Source organism: Sus scrofa, chromosome 14 (assembly GCF_054392235.1).
Source record: "Sus scrofa isolate SSC_HxYL_T2T_F1_AM1 chromosome 14, Sscrofa_HxYL_maternal_Yorkshire_Landrace_v2.0, whole genome shotgun sequence".
NCBI lineage: Eukaryota > Metazoa > Chordata > Mammalia > Artiodactyla > Suidae > Sus > Sus scrofa.
Genome location: NC_139396.1, coordinates 67,011,893 through 67,032,792, shown reverse-complemented (window position 1 = coordinate 67,032,792; position 20,900 = coordinate 67,011,893). Strand labels below are relative to the sequence as shown.

Sequence of the window (20,900 nt, the reverse complement as noted above, 5' to 3'; positions counted from 1 at the left end):
ATACCCATCCTCCTCAAACTTTTCCAGAAGGCTGAAGAAGTAGGAACACTCCCAAGGCATTCTATGATGCCACCGTCACCCTAATTCCAAAACCAGACATAGATACCACCAAAAAAGAGAACTATAAGCCAATATCTCTGATGAATATAGACGCAAAACTTCTCAACCAAATTTTAGCCAACCGAATCCAACAGCATAGAAAAAAGATCATACACCACGACCAGGTGGGATTCATCCCAGGTGCACAAGGATGGTTCAGCATATGCAAATCAATCAGCGTCATACACCACATTAACAGAAGAAAAGTCAAAACCACATGATCATCTCAATAGATGCAGAAAAAGCACTTGACAAGGTCCAACATCCATTCATGATAAAACTCTTACCAAAGTGGGTATAGAGGGAACATATCTTAACATAATACAAATATGGAGAAAAGCTGAAAGAAAGCCTTCCCACTAAAATCTGGAACAAGACAAGGATGTCCACTCTCACCACTGTTATTCAAGAGAGTACTGGACATCCTAGCCATAGCAATCAGACAAACCAAAGAAATGAAAGGTATCCAAATTGGAAGAGAAGAGGTAAAACTGTCACTGTATGCAGATGACATGATACAATGTACAGAAAACCCCAAACCCCAAAAACTACTCGAACTGATCAACAAATTCAGCAAAGTAGCAGGATATAAGATTAATATTCAGAAATCAGTCGCATTTCTGTATATTAACAAATATTAGAAAAAGAATACAAAAATACAATACCTTTTAAAATTGAACCCCAAAAAATCAAATACCCAGGAATACACCTGACCAAGGAGGTGAAGACCTATATGCTGAGAACTATAAAACATTAATCAAGGAAACTAAAGAGAATGTAAAGAAATGAAAAGATATTCCACGCTCCTGAGTTGGAAAAATTAATATTGTCAAAAATGGCCATACTAGCCAAAGCAATCTACAGATTCAAAGCAATCCCTATCAAATTACCCATGACATTTTTCACAGAACTAGAACAAACCAACAAGACCCAGAGTTGCCAAAGCAATCCTGAGGAACAAAAACCAAGCAGGAGGCATAACTCTCCCAGGCCATATTACAAAGCCACAGTAACAAAGACAGTGTGGTACTGGTACCAAAACAGACATATAGACCAGTGGAACAGAATCGAGATCCCAGAAATAAACCCAGACACCTATGGTCAAATAATCTTTGACAAAGGAGGCAAGACATAAAATGGGAAAAAGTCTCCTCAGTAAGTGGTGCTGGGAAACCTGGACAGCCACATGTAAATCAATGAAACTGGAACACACCCTCACACCACACACAAAAATAAACTCAAAATGGCTTAAAGACTTAAACGTAAGACAGGACACCACCAAACTCCTGGAAGAGAACATAGGCAAAACATTCTCTGACATCAACTGTACAAATGTTTTCTCAGCTCAAGCTCTCAAAGCAATAGAAATAAAAGCAAAAATAAACCAATGGGACCTAATCAAACTGACAAGCTTTTGCACAGCAAAGGAAACCATAAAAAACAAAACAAAAAGACAACTTACAGAATGGGAGAAAATAGTTTCCAATGATGCAAGTGACAAGGGCTTCATCTCTAAAACATACAAACAACTTATACAACTCAACAGCAAAAAAGTCAACAACCCAATTGAAAAATGGGCAAAAGACATGAATAGACATTTCTCCAAAGAAGATATATAGATGGCAAACAAGCACATGACAAAATGCTCAACCTTACTGATTATTAGTGAAATGCAAATCAAAACTACTATGAAGTACCACTTCACACCAGTCAGAGTGGCCATCATTAAGTCCACAAATAACAAATGCTGGAGGGGGTGTGGAGAAAAGGGAACCCTCCTGCACTGTTGGTGGGAATGTAAATTGGTACAAGCACTTTGGAAAACAATATGGAAGTACCTTAGAAAACTATATATAGAACTACCATATGGCCCAGCAATCCCACTCTTGGGCATATACCTGGACAAAACTTTCCTTGAAAAAGACACATGCACCCATCTGTTCACTGCAGTACTATTCACAATAGCCAAGACATGGAAACAACCCAAATGTCCATCTACAGAGTATTGGGTTAGGAAGATGTGGTATATATACACCATGGAATACTACTCAGCTATAGACAAGAACAAAATAATGCCTTTTGCAGCAACATGGATGGCACTAGAGATTCTCATACTAAGTGAAGTAAGTCAGAGAGAGAAAGACAAATACCATATGATATCACTTATATCTGGAATCTAATATACGGCACAAATGAACCTTTCCACGGAAAAGACAATCTGTCCTCGGAGAACAGTGTTGTGGTTGCTGAGGGGGAGTGATTGGGAGGGACTGGGATTTTGGGGTTGATAGATGCAAATTATTGTCTTTGGAATGGATTAGCAATGAGATCCTGCTGTCTAGCACTGGAAACTATATCTAGTCACTTATGATGGAGCATGATAATGTGAGAAGACGTACTGAATATGTGTATGTGTGACTGGGTCAACCTTGCTGTTTTAGAAAATTGACAGAACATTGTAAACCAGGTATAATGGAAAAAAATAAAAATCATTAATAAAAAAATTGAAAAATGTTTTTACCTGTGACTTAGTATTTCTATTTCTAGACGTCTATCCTGAGGAAATAACCAGATGTTTAAACAAAGACTTATATAAATATAAGTATGACCTTTATGATTTACCATGCATAAAAATAGAACCCTAAATAGTAACAGAGGACTAATTACGTAAGTAATAATACATCCATTAAAAATGTATATTTCTAGGCATGTTACCTAGAAAATTATATACATGTGTGTATATATATAGCATGATATCTAAATCTGCTTTATATATGATATGTATTTATTATTGGTATATCTCATATATGTGTTCATAATCATATATGTATCATAAATATATAGAAAAGAGATCCTGGGAATTATTTTAATATTATTCTGTTTATATATTTCTCTTTTTACAAATTTATACAATGAACACAATATTTTTATACTTAAAATAAATGTTTTAGCCAAGTTCTTATTGATCCTCCTATGACTGTTAAAAATATCTTTTATCTTCTAGTATCAGTTGTTTTTACTGACTTATTTGTGAGATGCATCAGTGTCCAGCAGTGACTAGAGGTGGGAAAATAGATTTCTAAAGTCCATTTGCTCCTCTTGGAAAGTTTACCTGAAGCTTGTATACTTGGAAACAGCCTTGGTGCACTTGGGCATGGCAGGCTTGGCCAGCTCCCCTGGCAGCAGCAAGCACATGGCCGTCTGGATCACCCAGGATGTGATGGTTGAGCATTTGTTGTAATGCACCAGGTGTGATGCCTCACCCCCAATGTGCTCGAAGATGTTGTTAACAAAGGAGTTCATGACGCCCATGGCCTTGGATGAGATGCCAGTGTCTGGGTGGACCTGCTTCAGCACCTTGTACACGTACATGGAGCAGCTCTCCTTGTGGCTGTGCTTGTGCTTCTTGCCATCCTTCTTCTGCACCTTGGTCACCACATCCTTGGAGACCTTCCTCGGGGCGGGAGCAGACTTCGCTGGTCCAGGCATTTTAAAAACTCAGAAAGCCAGAATTGAAGTCTTCCTCTGCCTCTTTCTTATAAAGACACTTGCAATTATATTTCGGGCCTAATTGGGTAATCCAGGATACTCTCTGTAGTTCAAGATCCTTAACTGGGTCACATCTGCCAAGTATTTTTTGCCATATGACATAATTTTCACAAATTCCATAGATTAGCACCTGGATATCTTTGGGACCTATTATTTAGTTTACCAGTCTCTAATTGCTGCTTCTTTCTTTTGGCCGAAAACCACCTTTCTCTGTTTTGGCATATAGGTACCAGGCGTATCTTACCCACAATGGCATTAAGTCCTGGGTTCATGAGAATGGTGCATATTAATAGATTAGCATATAATAAAATCTTTGAGTATTGAGTATTGATTCTAGATTCCTATAAGGTAGTTTTAAGCCCTAACCTGATGTCCACCCCTGGTCCAGCTTCCTGTGGCTAGGAGGCAGATTCATGAAGAACAAACAGCTTCAAACTCTAAATTCTATTGCTGAGGTGCAGTTCTCAGAGAAAGAAGTTTAAGTAGGGGACCTAAATTGAGGTTGTTAATTTAGTTATAACTAGAGACAGAATAAATGCCTATTCTTAAAAATCATGATTGGGAGTTCCTGTCGTGGCTCAGTGGAAACGAATCCAACTAGGAACCATGAGGTTGCGGGTTCGATCCCTGGCCTCACTCAGTGGGTGAAGGATCCGCCATTGCCGTGAGCTGTGGTGTAGGTTGCAGACGTGGCTCGGATCTAGCGTTGCTGTGGCTCTGGCGTAGTCTGGCAGCTAGAGCTCCAATTTGACTCCTAGCCTGGGAACCTCTGTATGCCACAGATACGGCCCTAAAAAATAAAAATCATATTCGGAGTGTTTTGATTGTACCAAGAAGGATGAATCAAATGGGAAATTATGTATTTTTTGATAATTGCTACCCCTTTGCTTTCAAAACCAAATGAGAGCCAAACCTATAGTTATGACCCTTAACACAGCATCATAAGAGGTAAACTCTTTTATGCATGAAAGAAGTAGAGGAAGAAAGAAGTGATAATACAACATTAGAGGAGAGGTAGGACAGATAAACTGAGATTTAGTTAGTTGTGTGTCTTTACTGTTTATATTTCCCCGGACTGCTGATTTAAATAGCTTTTGCCATGACTCAAATGGGTAGATTCTGTGGGTCTTTGTATTGCAACTTGGGCCTCTCCTGTTATATTGTGAACCTGAAGATATATCCCTTACTGCTCCCACCATTCCAGATGCATATTTGCCATGGTAATCTGGCTTTTTTTCCAAGAGGATTGTGTCTGCTGCCCCAAAATTATGCTCACATTTTTAGAGGATATTTTCCTTTTGCACATGCTATCATATTTTCATAGCATCCTTACTTTGTACCTTATTTGTCTAAAATGAACAAGTCTTTTCTGAGCTCTTTCAGATTTCTTTCATTTTAGGATATAACAAAAATTCTAAGCTTGTGAATGCTTAAAATGCATCTTTTAAAATATCTGCTTGTCATGTACAATTCCTAATACAGCAAGCCCATACTGAAGACTAATTGAGTATCCATTAATTGATGGCACTTGAGATAGAAGAAAATGACCATATTCAACAGTGTATTGTTAGTCTAGAAACAAATTGCTACCACAGCTGCCTTATTGAATAGGCTCACATCATGTGTCTGGTTGGAGCTAGATGCCAGCAGATCAATAAGTATAGAGTTATTATAATAATTGAAAATCAGTATTAAAATTTAGCAAATAAAAGGCTTAGTTTTGTAATTTTTATTGAATTTTCAAGAATATCAGTTATTAGTGTGGATTATTCTTTAAAAGATGGAATAGGATTTATGCTAGTAAAATATATTACTTTCATTTTGGTAGGGAGTGTTAATTTTTCACAAATAGAATAAAATGCTCATTTTCAAAATTATCTCCTAACATGTTCTAAGTTATAGTTCCCTCTTTATGTCCTCCTAAAATATTACTTAGCAAGGTTATAGCAGATGTTAGTATAGGTATATATTGGATGTGAGAATGCTGACTAGGGAAATGGGAAAAAATACGAATAAAGGGGTTATGCTAGGAAGCTAATGAAGGGTGAGGGGTGGGTACTGCCAAAGCCTGCGCACCCGTAAAGTAAGATGTGGGTGCTGACCCACAAGTATATGCAGAGTGCTAGTCTCTAAAACCATCTGGCTTAATGCATTTATATGAGCAAATTAGAGATGTAAATGTGGCCATGCAGGATTAATCACATACTGTGCTGCTCTTTGCTAGTCTTAGTGCCAAATCACATTTCGCATTCTTGGTACTCTGTATGATTTCTTTAGATTTATTACTTTTGTTTAGTGTGCCATCTTTTATATAGCATTGATGCTTTACAGTGGAATTTTTTGATGTCTGTACTTGTAGAATGGAGGAATGATCTCAAGGGGAAAGAAGAAACAGAGAGCATCAAATCAGCATTGTTTTATTTCCTTTCATTGCTTTAATGCTATCTAAAATCCTTAGGAAATTTACTGCAGCCTTTAAGTTAAGAATCTCTTGGCATTCTCAGTATAAGACTATATTTTCATGGAGTTCCCATCCATTGTGGCTCAGCAGAAATGAATCTGACTAGCATCCATGAGGACACAGGTTCGATCCCTGGCCTTGCTTAATGGGTTAGGGATCTGGTGTTGCCGGGGGCTGTGGTGAAGGTCACAGACCTGGCTTGGATCCTCCGTTGCTGTGACTGTGACATAGGCCATCAGCTACAGCTCCGATTCAACCCCTAGCCTGGGAACCTCCATGTGCTGCAGGTGCAGCCCTAAAGAAGACCAAAAAAAAAAAAAAGAGACTATTTTCTGGATTTTTTCTTTTCTTTTTTTTTTCTTCCATCCCAGCTTGAGGTATAACTGACATATTACATTGTGTGAACACTTACATGCTGCAGAATGAGTACTACCATAATGATAGCAAACATCTCTATCATGTCACATGATTACCTTTTTTTTTCTTATGGTGAGAACATTTAAGATCTACTCTGTTAGCAACCTTCCATTATATAATACAGTATTATTATAATCACCATGATATACATTAGACCCCAGAACCTACTTATATTATAACTTATATTATAATTTTGTATTCTTTACATTTCTCTAGTTGATATTCTTCATGCCAGGAGTTGAGAGACTTTTTTTTTTTTTTTTTTCTATTTTAGAGCCACACCCATAGCACATGGAAGTTCTCAGGCTAGGGGTCGAATCGAAGCCACAGCTGCCAGCCTATGCCACAGCCACAGCAATGTAGGATCCGAGCCACATATGCGACCTACACCATAGCTCACAGCAATGCTGGATCCTTAACCTACTAAGCGAGGTCAGGGGTTGAACCCATGTCCTCATGAATCCTAGTCGGGTTCTTTAACTGCTGAGCCATGAAGGGAACTCCAAGAGTGAGGAGACTTTCAATTGACTTGCCTGAGGTCACAATTTAAGTCTTAATGCTCAGAGATAACAATATGTGATCATCATTGAGGCAGAAATTGCTAGTTCTTCCCCATTTTTCACTTCTCTTTTTTTCCCACAGCAATAAACTCTGCAATTATTAACTGGACCTTTGGCCACCCAGAATAAAGACTACTCAAACTGATAGCTAAGGTATATTCATAAAACTAAATTCTGGCCAGTGGGATGTAGTCGAAAGTGTCTAGTACAATTTCTAGGACATTTTATAGTTAGACATGTGCTTTTCTTCCTGTCTTTCTCCTTCCTCCTGGCTGGAATATAGCTATGATGTCTGGTACTTAAGTAGCTGTTTGGACTGTAGCTGAAAGCTGTGTTAAAGATGAGTGGAAGCAAGATAGGAGGCTAGATTTTTTTTTTTTTTTTCTCGCCTTTTGTCCTTTTAGGGCCACACCATGGCACATTGAAGTCTCAGACTAGGGTGTCTAATCCGAACTGTTGCTGTGGGCCTATGCCAGAGCCACAGCAATGCCAAATCTGAGCTGCATCTGTGACCTACACCACAGCTCATGGCAATGCCGGATCCTTAACCCACCGAGCAAGGCCAGGGATCGAACCCGCAACCTCATGATTCCTAATTGGATTCGTTTCTGCTGTGCCATGGCGGGAACTCCATAGATTCTTGATAGTGGACATGATATATCAGCCTTGAACTTCTGATCTCTGGACTTTTTTTATATAGGAGAAAATTAAGCTCTCTTAGATAAGCCACTATTATTTTGAGTTATTTAGTACTTGTAGCTAAATCTAACCCTGGCTAATATAATCATTGCAAAATAAGACTTATGTTATGCCTATTATTAACCTGAGTAATTGATTGTTTCTAAAATTTATATATATCTTAAAAAATTAAAATTTAGCTTCTATTTTTCTTCTCATTATTTACTTCTAAACTGTTGTGTTTCTGCAGTTTTTCTACTTGTAGAGTTCAACCCGATAATTGTGTAAGACAGCTGAAGAAAAAATTTTCTCCCAAATGAGAGAAACCAGAGTTGGTAAACCCAAACCAGTAACCCAAATTATAAATCTATGAAGTTTTATTGTTTTGTTGATTATATATGATCATTAGACACAGAGTTGTAGAATAGCAGTACGAAATTGAAGTTTTGGGGAGAGTCTATAAAATGGAAAGCATCTGGTGTGAAGTCTATAAAAGACCGTATCAGGTCATTTCAAGTTCTTCTGTGAGTTGGAATTTGGCTTAATATAAATGGTTTCCAAGTGGTATCGCTTCCTTCTGTTCTGGAAGAGGATATTAAAGCAGCAAAGAATGCTATAGTTCAGTTAAGTGGATATAAAAATCCTGGGAGGGTCATCTCTCCCAGTATTAAAAATAAAGTGATAACATGGGGAACTTTGTAGTAAAAATAGAGATAAAGTACAAGTCTTGATACGGAGAGAGAAAGAGGATATTTAAATCATTTCAAATTCTGTTCTAAAGAATAAACCAGTCTGAGGTTTTTTCCCTTTTAAAATGAGCAAATAAAGACCAATAAAACCTTATCATACTCTAATTTAGTCTTTTTCATAGATAGGAAAAATACTTCCTAAAGAAAATTGAAAAGTAAGCATCATCAAAAGATTATAAAAGATATTCATGTAATCAGGAAAACAAAATTACCTATATGGTAAATTAGCATATAGCTTCCTTAACCATTTTATAGGGATACAAACCTGGCATGGCTTTATTTTTCTATTATCACTTCCTTCAACCATGCTCTGTCAAATCCCTCTTCATGGGCAGATTCCCAGTTCCATATCTTTCTGTGTACTTTTGGGTATTAAAAAAATTCCTTCTGGTCCAATTTAGAACTACAATAGTATATTCAATTTAAAGTTCTTCCCTTCCCCTTTCTCCAGAGCCAGTGGCTCTTCCAGTGTAGTAGAAGGAAGGAGATGGAAAGAGTTAAATGTCTCTTACTTTACTGGTACAGTTGTAGCTCACTCACTGTTGATGCAGTTTCTCTGGTCACCATTGGCAGGTGTCCAGATGCTAGTTTTCTTATGGAAGCATGTGTATGAATATTTTGAAGGACCCTTTAGGAACATCTCCACTGAAATTTTTGTTTTTGTTTTTTGGCCTCATGTAAAAGTTCTCAGGCCAGGGATTGAATTTGCGCCACAGCAGCAATCCAGGCTGCTGCAGTGACAATGCTGGATCCTTAACCTGCTGTGCCAGAAGGGCACTCCTTCATTGCAGCTTCTTAATATAAAAGATTAAGTTCCAGTTCTGTCTCTTCCACCGTCTCTCAGTGTCCACCTTTGATTATACAATGTGAAGCCTCCTGCCACTGGAATCCTCTTGACACCAAGCATTCTTTTTGGGTGGAATACCAGCAAGATATTCCAAGCCACCTTCTGTGGTACTTAACTTTTGGAAATTCCTGCATGTTTGCCATGCCAAGTGATGGAAGTTTCAGTTATCTCATTGTTGCCCCAATTCAGCTATTTCTCTCAAATTATCAGGACAGATCAGCTATTCATTGCCTAACCCAGTATTTCTTAAAGTGTAGTCCCTAGAGCAGCAGCCACATCACCTAAAAATTTGTTAGACATGCAAATTCTTGGGCCTAGTGGGGCCCATTGATCTGTATTCTGTCATGCCCAAACAGCTGGCTGGAGTATACAAACGCGGAATGAGATGCCAGTTTTCTCTTGCCACAAGTACTCTCAGAGATGAATTTTCTTGGAAGCCCCCAGCCCCACTTTGAGTAGGGGTAGGGAAAGCTATAGGACTCCCCAAGTAACTTCTTAGAATTTCTAATGTTATTGTTATTATTGTTGTGTAGACTGGAAAGGTAGGAGTGGGGAAAGCAGCAGATGTCATAGGAGGAGGAATATTATCTGGTATTATGCACTATTATACTAGGGTAACAATCTCCAAATCTTAGTGGCTTATGGATACAAAAATTTAGTTCTTACTTAGTGTGAATCACTTATTCACATTAGCTGCATGTCAGTTGCAGGTCTCCTCCACAACTTTTTCTTCTAGGACCCAAACTGGACTCAGCTCCATATCTGAGACATGCCATTTTCAAGGCAGAGGAAAAAGAGGCATGATGGAATCACTTGAAAGCTCTTAAAATTCTATCTAGATGTGGCATATGCTACTTCTACACACATTCTGTTGGCCAAAGCTGTTCATATGGAGAAGGAAGTATATTCATCTCAAAAGGAGGGATTTGGGGGAGTTCCCTTGTGGTGCAGTAGGTTAAGGATCTGGCGTTGTCACTGCCATGGCTAGGGTTGTTGCTGTGGTGCAGGTTCTATCCCTGGCCCAGGAAGTTCCACATGCTGTGGGTATAGCCACAATTTAAAAAAAGGGATTTTACTAGTGGGCCAGGTAGAGTAGAGCTGTGAGTATTTTGGACAGATACTACAATTGATCACAGTTGCACAATAAATTGTAACTATTATATTGTTAAAGCACAGTTCTTTCCTTTAAAGACAGTAGGAGAGTAAATACTAATAAATATGCAACAATCAGGGAACAGCTAATACTAAACAATATACATGAAGTATAATGATAACATGGGTTTAGAGAAGAGACAATGTTGAGACAGTCTGCATAGTGAATGACAGGTGTGATTGGGGTGGCAGGACATGAGAAGGGAGGGAGTTCAAGAATGGGGCAACAGGTTAAGCCCTCACCTGGATAGGGGTAAGCATAACTGGTAGAAAAGTCAGAGAAGAGACCACTATTTACAGACTAGGGTGACCTGAATTTACAGTCAGGGAGGATAGGGTTAATGAGAGAGAGTAGTCTCATATTAGGGAGGACTTCAAAAACCAAGGGAAAAATTGGATTTGGTATTGTAGATAGTAGGGTATTTTGTTTATCAGTTTTAGAGATAGATTCAGTAAAACCATAAGATCCAATCAAAAGGGAGAGCTAGATTGAGAAGTAGAATGCTATTTCTGCTACTTATTAGCTATTTTTCTTTGGAAAAGTCAGTGGTCATTCATTCATTCATTCATTCAAATAAGTATTTAGTATTATTATGTATTAGATGCCATTACAGGTACTAGAGATACAAAGTTAAAATGATAGAGATCCTGCTTTTAACAAAGTTTTAGACAGGTGGAAAATAACTATAAAAAATGAAATAATGACAGATGACAAGGAGGCCACAATGAGGAACAAGCATGGTAGTATGCCTGATGCTCTTTGAAGTAGACCATAAACAGATCCTACCAATGGCTCAATTAAATTCTTTATTTTCAATATACTGTAGCCATTTTAAATTAATGGAGATGTCATAGATATTCTTTAGGGATGAAAAGCAAGCTGAAGGTCTGTATGTAAAGTATTATCTCATATGAGTTGGAAAAATATTTGTATATGCATAAAAGAGTTCAGGCAGTGATGGGGAGGAAGTTAAAATTTTTATTTTTATACTCTTCTATTTATTCACATTTTTTACTATACTATATTTTAATTGTAATTACAACTAGTTAAAAAAAATCTCTCCATAATCAATCTTTATCCATGACTTTATCTCTATAGACTCAAACATCCTAATTCTAAAACTTTAATGTTAATACACTCCAACTCTGACCTGACTTCTTTCATTTATTCAACTTTTATCCTGGTAATCCTAGTTGTGTCTCCTTTTAGGGTCTCATCAAAGAGCTATTCTTTTCTTAAGTATTCTGAGGTTTGCTTCTGTTATTTGTCTTTGTTTTTATTTTTAATTTTTTATTGTGGTGAAACATATATAACAAAATTTGCCATCTTACCCAATTTGAAATTTGTATTTTTTGGTATTTAACCCTTTTTCTCAATGAACATGTTCCTTCACCACCTCATTCTTCCTCCATAGAACAAGCAACATTTTCTAAAACGACAGTCCTGAAACTGATAGTTATGACCAAGTCTGGGCTATTTGAGAGCAGAAAACAATCCAGGATAGGGGACATGATCATGTCATATAGTATATAGGTCAGGTATTAAGTTGTTCTTGAGGGCAAGAGCTAGGCTTTGGTTCAGATTTCTGGGTATTCAGAGACAGTGAATAAAAAATCTAGATAAGGAGTAGGGCTCAAGACTCCAGGAGTCCAAGGAGTCAGGACTCAGTTTAGGAGATTGAGGACAAACACAAGATAATTGCATTGTTAATATGGAGCAATAGCAGTACCAGGAAAGAAAGGAGATTGCTATTACATACTTTCTGCAAAAAGCAGAAGCTGGGCTTGGAGCATGGGTGGACTCACCTGACCTAGAAGAGAGAAGGGGGTGGCACTTTGAGAGAAAGGTTGGAGGATAAGGCAGTTTCTATTTACCTTCTTTAGACTTTCTATTGGAAAGTCTTCCTCCTCTTTGGAGTAGGAATATATAAACTCACAAACCAAACCACTTACCACTCCCACACCCTGTCAAACACTCTCACTCTCTCTCTCTCTCTCTCTCTCTCTCTCTCTCCCGCCCTCTCTCTCCAGCCTACATGAAGGAGATCTTTGGGGCTTTGGATGTTGAGTTCGGTAATCTTTTACTGGGATGCATGATATATTAATGATCTGATAAAATAAGACTACACTTATTATTCTGATAAATATTTCAATACTACCCTTTAGAAACTGACTTTTAAAAAATATTAGGCCTCTTGTTTAGGAACATATCTTTTGATGTTTCTGTCTTTACCAAATCCTGGTTTGTATTAGAACTTCTATTTCTGGGGAGATTATTAGAAAGTTATTGAAAAACAGGTAGATAATCTGGAATTTTTCAAATTGTCCCACCCATTTCAAAGTGTTTTTTAGATATAAGTTTGAAGTCCATACTACCTTTAAGCTACAATCTATTAGATTTTTGTATTTTTGTTTGGATAAATTTGTTACTCCCCCCTTCTTCCTTTCTTCTTCCTCTTTTCCTTCTTCTTTGCTCCTCCCTCCCTCCTACCCTCCCTTCCTTCCTCTCTCTTTCTCCCTCCATGCCTCTCTCCTGCCTCAGACCCAGCTTTCTCATTCATTTAAATGCATTTTATTATTTTGAATTATACTCTAAGCTTTTTTAAAATTTTTAATTTTTTAATACTCAATGAATTTATTACATTTATAGTTGTACAATGAGCATCACAATCCAGTTTTATAGGATTTCCATCCCACCCCCCCAGCGCATCCCCCCACCCCCCCAATCTGTCTCATTTGGAAACCATAAGTTTTTCAAAGTCTGTGAGTCAGTATCTGTTCTGCAAAGAAGTTCATTGTGTCCTTTTTTCAGATTTCACATGTCAGTGATAGCATTTGATGATGGTGTCTCATTGTCTGACTGACTTCACTTAGCATTACTCTAAGCTTCTTGAGGTAAAACTTATAAACAGGTTTTTATATGAAATTAAGACCAAAATATTCATAGGAAACATTTTATACCTAGAAAGTCCAAGTAAGTTGACTAACATATAGAAAAAATAAGAATTTAATAAAATAAGTAGCATTCCACTTAGCAGATATGAAAATTTTAACTTGTCATTGAGATCTGACTGCTTCAGGAAGCAAAGGTTTTTGTTTTTTGGTGTTGTTAGATTTCTTTAAAATTTTTAAAAATTTAAAATTTTTTTTCTTTTTTTCTTTTTAGGGATGCACCCACAGCATATGGAGGTTCTCAGGCTAGGGGTCTAATCAGAGCTACAGCAGCCAGCCTACACAACAGCCACAGTGACTCAAGGTCCAAGCTGAATCTGCAACCTACACCATAGATCTCGGCAATGCCAGATCCTTAACCCACTAAGCAAGGCCAGGAATTGAACCCTCAACCTCATGGTTCCTAGTCAAATTCATTTCTGCTCTGCCACAAGGGAACTCCTAGAATTCTTTTTAAGTTGGAGCTGATTCTAACACACAGAATAGTCATTGTGTTTTAGGATTGAAATTTAAAAATTTTAATCTTTTAAGTTGGTGAGAATTGTGAGAAACAACCCTTATACCTACTTTTTGAAGGCACTTGAGAAAGGTTTGTGTACATTTTTTTAGGAGTTTGTAGTTATGGATGAGCTATATTAGGCTAACATAGTATTGTTATAAAGGTAAAGACTAGTTGTTATAAAGGTAAAGATTTATTTGGCCTGATTAGCTTTGTTCTGTTTCATTGGCTTGAACATGTCTAGACAAGACATCATATAGAACCATGGTGTTAGTAGGATGCTATGAAATATTGACATGTTTTATTGTATCTTTCAAATGCTCTTATAGACAATGATAATTATAGAAAATGGTTTTGTGCTACATATCTAAAAGAAATTAATGTCATCAACACATGTCCATAAATAAAATAACACATTCAACTTAGAATGTTGATCTGTTTTCTTAACTTTCCATGTTGACATTAGTTTGCTTATTTTTAATTTTTGTTATCTGGTATTAGAGGATGAGATAGCTCATGCTAGAGATTTAAAAAAATTATGAGAGGAGTTCCCATTGTAGCTCAGCAATGAACGAACCCTGGCCTCATTCAGTGGGTTAAGGATCCAGCGTTGTGTGAGCTGTGGTGTAGGTCGCAAAAGTGCTAGGATCCCGTGTTGCTGTGGCTGTGGTGTAGGCCAGCAGCTACAGCTCCAATTGGACCCTTAGCCTGGGAACCTCCATATGCTGAGGGTGTGTCCCTAAAAAGACAAAAATAAGAATTTGTGAGAGAAAAAGTTTTAAGTAGAGAATTACATATTAATTTTTCTGTGAACTGGGGAAAGCTGATCACATTTTTAAAAAATTAACAGCTCTATTGTGATATTTTTCACATATCATAAAATTCACCCTTTTAAAGTATACATATCAGTGTTTTTTAATTTGTTCACTAAGTTGTGCAACCACTATTCAATTCCAAATCATTTTCATCTCTCTCCAAAGAAAGCCTGTACATATTAGCAGCCACTTTTCCTTTCTCCTACACCCCAAACCCTGGCAATCACTCATAATCTACTTTGTCTCTATGGATTTGCCTGTTTTAGATATTTCACATAAATGGAATCCTTCAATATGTGGTCATTTTCTTTTTTAGCAGCAGAACATCTGAATCCAAGTCTGGAAACACCAGCATTCTTACCAAAGCAAATTTAAGCAAAACTTCAGTATTACTGCTCAGCTAGCTTCCCCAGTCTAAGAAGTTGGATGATACATGAAAGTGTAGATTTGATTATAGATTCATCAACCCAATCAAGGGAACATTTCAAGGAGATGCTATTTTGTTTAGAATTATTAGTGTTGTGCAAGGGAGACATACCTAGCAGAAATGTGAACATGAAAACACTTTATAGTACTAGATGAAAAAGGAAAATAATTTAAAATAGTATTGTACATTTTGGTTAAATCTTTAACCCTATTTTTGTAGTTATTTGCTATTCAGTTTTTGCTATTAACAATATATAGCTAACCCCAGCTGCTAATGAGGAGAGCCATCTTTTGCACTGTGTTCTATGTGCAGAAGCCTGCCAATAATTGTATTAGATGTTATAATTGGTAAGATTTTCTCTGGGAGTTCAATTTCCTGAATTACCTTCCATGCAAGTTAGTTTTTGTCTTATATGCACATCAGAATAAACAGAAAATTCTTAATGATCTTCATTGCTATTGCTTATTTGGTAATCAAAGTGTCCATTATCTAGCCCATTGGTATACTTTTGAAATAGGAAGAAAAAGCCTTTCTTGTTTTCATATGGATGGCCAGATAGACAGCACTTAAAAAATTAGCATATGAATGTTTTGACTACCTCACTTAAGACAGCCTGTCAGTTTGGCAGCTCTGAATCTGTTATTTCTGTGTCTTCTCTTTTCTCATTTTCATGTTTTGACAAATGAGATTGTACTTTTGACAAGTGATTTGTACTTCATCTAAGGTTTTCAAAGTGTTTTTAATTTATTTATTAAACTATCTAAAGATCATTTTATCCACCCGTTTTTGGGTAATGTAAGATTCTATCCAATACAAATGAAAATAGAAAGTGATAGTACTGGAGTTCTTCCAATAGAAAACATTATTGGATGTGGAGTTCCTGTCATGGCTCAGCAGTAATGAACCTGACTAATATCCATGAGGATGTGGGTTGGATCCCTGGCCTTGCTCAGTGGGTTAAGGATCTGGCTTTACCATGAACTATGTTGTAGGTCACAGGCACGGCTCACATCCCATGTTGCTGTGGATGTGGTGAGGGCCAGCAGCTGCAGCTCTGATTGGATCCTCACCTGGGAACTTCCATATGCCACAGGTACAGCCCTAAAAAGCAAAAAAAAAAAAAAAAATTATTGGACAATAATTATTTTTCAGAGTAATTATTGCTTATTTTTCAGAAGCTTATATTTCTTTTCAATCAAGCATCTTCAGATTCAGGGGAACAGCCCCTCTGGTGTTACTTGGGAGAGTGTACTTTGAGAACTGGAGATATTTACAAGTATCCTTAGATAAATGAATAAATGCCATGTTAAAAATTTTATTGCCAAAGGAAATCCTTTATGTATTTAATCTTATATAACCAACATTAAATTCACTCGTTCATTAAACAAATATTTGGTGAGTACCTAATATGTGCTGGAACTGTTCTAAGTACTGGACAGTGGTGAACAATATAGGAACCACTCACAGACCTTAAAATCTATTGGGCGACATAGTGATCATGTGAGTAAATAGTGCAATTTCAAACTATCATATATGGTTTGAAGAAAACAGAGCAAAGTAAGAAAATTGAATGTGGGGAGGGGAGTTGATTTCATTTAGGAAGGCTCCCTGAGGCCCTGCTATTTGAATAGAAACTTGAATATTGAGAAAGAATACCTATTCTGGAGGAAGAGATTTCCAGACAGACATAAGTGCAACCACCAAAGCCAGGAAGGAAGCATAAGAAGGCAGATCTGGCCACAGCTTAGTTAAGGAAAAGTATGGTAAGAGATGAGGGGTGGAAAGTAGAAGCTAGATGGTGGAGGGCCAGGGATTTGTAGGACATTGTAAAGGCTTTGTATTTTCTCCTTTGTGCAAAGGGAAGCCTTATGTGAGTTCCAAACAGGGGAACTGCATAATCTGATTCACATTATTAAAAGATCATTCTGACTATGCAGAGAACCTGGATCACAGGAAGCAAAGTGGGAGCAATTATTGTTGTCCAGTTGATATTAATGACAATTGTGGCTAATGAAGAGGAGGTAAAGGTGATGCAAAGTAGCAGGATATGATTTAGAATTTGTAGCTAGAGAGCTGAGGACTTGCTAATGGATTAGATGTTGAGGGTGAGGTAAGGAGCAGAATCCAAGGTAACTGTTTAAAGTTTTTGGCCTGAGCTGCTGGATGGATAGAGATGCCATTAATTGGGATAAAGTAACAAGGGTTTTGTTTTGGCTATGTAAATCCAAGATGTCTATTAGATATCTTAGTGAAAATATTGAGTAGGCAGGTTATTTATACAAGTCTGTAGCTCAATAAAGAGGTAGGAATTTGAGATATCAATGTGGGAGTCATCAATTAAGAGGTGGTATTTAGAGGGCTGGGACTAGCTGAGATCTGAGGGAGTACATATAGGCAGAAAAGAGGGGAGAAGACTGTGCCTTGGAGCTCTCCAGCACACAGGCATTTCTGCTCATGCATATATGTTCGTGCAAGAAAAACTTGTGTCCCAATGCAAACAAAATCAAACATCTCTGTGTGAGTCAGCCATAGTTCTTAGTTGCAAGTAACAGAAAACAACTGTGAATGTTTTAATCAAAAGATACCTGGATTTCAGCCATAATGGTGCCATAGCAACTGTTGTATCCTGGATGTCAGAGCTGGAACCACTATCTCTAGAGCTGATTGTTGTATATCACAATGAGTTAAAACTGGCACAGATGACTATAGCAACTGGATGTTGCTGTGGGTACTGCCAGAGTAAACTCTGTCACTATTCTTTGTATCATTTACTGCACTTATTGCACATTCAGACTTCTGACAAAGAACTGTTATGTTTTCATCCTAGCTATCAGGTGGTCATGGAATGTCATTATCTGACCTTTTTGGTTACTGTTATGAGAGATATTTCGTATATTTCATCAAGACTTGGATAATGGGGAATTCCCCCCAAAATAGAGGGTGAGAGTTCAGATGCCGGGCAGTTCAACAACCACCATAAGCAAGTGTCCATTTTGTGAATGTAATCCATGTGGTTGTTTATAAATTCATAATTAACAGAGCTAAGCAACAAGTCAGTAGAGTGCCTCCAAATGGACCTCAAGAATAATATTTTATCTCTACTGATTTTCTTTTCTCATAGCCTGTTTCCTGCTATAGGATTGGAAAAAGGTCTGCTTTTCCTGTGTTTCTTTCAAACACAGACAGAAAAATATGACCTCTTTTGGTTAAAAACACACAAGTAAATAAGCCCCCAGTTCAACTGTCTTTCTTTTTCTTTTTTTTGTCTTTTTGCTATTTCTTGGGCCGCTCCCGCGGCATATGGAGGTTCCCAGGCTATGGGTCAAATCAGAGCTGTAGCCACCGGCCTACACCAGAGCCACAGCAACGCGGGATCCGAGCCGCATCTGCAACCTATACCACAGCTCACAGCAACGCCGGATCGTTAACCCACTGAGCAAGGGCAGGGACCGAACCCACAAGTTCATGGTTCCTAGTCGGATTCGTTAACCACTGTGCCACGACGGGAACTCCTCAACTGTCTTTCTTAAGTAAAGCTGACGTATTAAAACACACACAAAAACACATACACATAATTACTACCACGGTACATTCAGGATTCCTTTGTGAAGATTAATAAACCTAAAGCTCCTATTCTGTCCCAGATATCTGACCATTGAATCTACTCCAGATAAACTCTATAAATTTTAACTATATATGCTGAAGATAACATATGCTGAAATTTCTCCCAGACTGATAATTATATAACAGCAAAATTGCACACACTCCATGGCTATGGCTACGTGGTGGAGAGAAATAACAAGATTGTAGCACAAAATGTTACAGACCATTGACCTGATCTAGATGAGAAAATTGTAACATAGTCATAGCATTCCTAAAAAAGGAGATTAATTTCTTAAAGAGAAAACAAAGTATATCTAGGCTAGTACCCATGTCCCTTAATAAGTGTCATTGGAAGATGATTGAATGCTGGATTTTTTTCATTGAGGGCTAGATTTTGTTGTCTTCCTTCAAAGAGTATTGAACTTTGTTCTGGCAGATAGTTATTTACAGATTAAATATGCTTTTTTCAATATTTGTGTTTAAGCTTTCTTGGGGTGTACTTTACTCTGGGCTATTTTACATCTTCTACTCAGCTACTGAGGTTTCTACTGAATGTCTCGGGTCTCTACTGAATGTCCTCCTCTCTGACCATTGGAATTTGAAAGGCTTGTAGCCCTTGAGAATTCTAATGATTGTTCAGCTTACAGCTTCCTTTTCCCTAGCCTTCTGGAGTTTTTCCCTATATTGGGCAACAGTTTTTCCCCTATATTTGACTTCATATTTAGTCAAAGCTCAAGAAGACCCTGTGTTGATTTCTGGGGCACCTTGCCTATGTAGTAGCCCCCTTAGAGTTCATCTTTTCCTTTTCTCTACCTGAAATGTTATAGCTACTTTGGCTTCCTCAAACTCTGATCACTGTCTCCTCAAGACCTTTGTGCTTTGCTTGGTATCTCTTTCCTGCTCTGTGGTTTGGGAAGCACCTTCAGGCAGAAATCCAGGGTTATCATAGGGGTCACTTCATTTGTTTAGCTTCTCTCAAATTCATGGTACTGTGCTCATATTGTTGTCTGAACACAATATTTTTCCTGTATTTTATCCAGTTTTCTAGTTGTGTCAGGAAAGTAAGCCTGGTATCAGTTGCTCTGTCATGAACAGAAGCAGAAGTTCCATTAGAAAAATGATCTTACCACTGAAACACATGAAGATTAGCTCCGGCAGTTTGTGGCCTTAATATATAATCAATACAAAAGCCATGGCCTGATGAAGAAAGAAAAAATAGGGTTAGCATAGTAAAAGAATAGCAATAACAATACTAAACATATAGCACTTTATACAGAATGTATATGTGTATAATTACATATATAGTTTAGTCTTCCCAACAACCATATTTAGGTAGTTGGTATTATTATTTCCATTTTATAGAGTTTGAAATTGAAGTACAGAAAAATGAAGTAACCCAAGGTCACACAACTAGTATGATGGATCTAACATTTGAACCAGACATTATTGGTCAAGTAAAATTGCTGCATCAGGAAACTGAGTAGGTATCCCACCCAATCCAACTAGACAGTTAATTATGTTGTATTTAGAAGCATACCATTGCTTCTTTATTATTATTATTATTATTATTATTATTATTGCTTTTTAGGGCCGCACCCACAGCATGTGGAGGTTCCCAGGCTAGGAGTTCAGTTGGAGCTACAGCTGCCAGCCTACTGCGCCACAGCCACAGCAATGCCAGATCCGAGCCATGTCTGTGACCTACACCACAGCTCACGGCAACGCCAGATCCTTAACCCACTGAGCAAGGCCAGGGATCGAAACCGCAACCTCATGGTTCTTAGTCGGATTCGTTTCTGCTGTGCCACAATGGGAACTCCAAGAAGCATAGCATTGCTTAAGGTTCAATTCTCTTCTCTCTGTTTTAATCCTGTTGCTCCAAACTTCATCCCTGGGAGAATCTTTTTTCTTTTTTCATAGGAGCTTTATGCATATCATTATTATGTGAATGACCCACAAATCTCTTTAGAGCTACAACTGTAGATATAGATATAGATATCCTTAACTCCAGACCATACCTCCACCTTCCTTCTTTACATCCCTGTGTGTCTCTTACTACTACCTCAGACCTGTAAATCTCAAACTGAATTTA

General features: G+C 37.6%; 2 protein-coding genes and 1 long non-coding RNA gene across 9 annotated transcripts in view; 2 read left to right on the top strand and 1 right to left on the bottom strand.

Annotated features, from left to right (window-relative positions):
* TTC28 (tetratricopeptide repeat domain 28) overlaps positions 1–20,900 on the top strand; it is a 609,616-nt gene that overhangs the window by 161,430 nt on the left and 427,286 nt on the right. The window lies entirely within an intron of this gene.
* LOC100155267 (histone H2B type 2-F-like) lies at positions 1,154–6,424 on the bottom strand. The gene has a single exon (XM_084993607.1). It carries the CDS (start codon positions 3,586–3,588, stop codon positions 3,208–3,210), a length of 381 nt encoding a protein of 126 aa, XP_084849733.1. The 5' UTR covers positions 3,589–6,424; the 3' UTR covers positions 1,154–3,207.
* Positions 13,832–16,016, top strand: LOC146396630 (uncharacterized). Its single transcript, XR_014825895.1, has 2 exons — positions 13,832–14,589; positions 14,639–16,016. It is a non-coding gene; the product is annotated as an uncharacterized LOC146396630 (long non-coding RNA).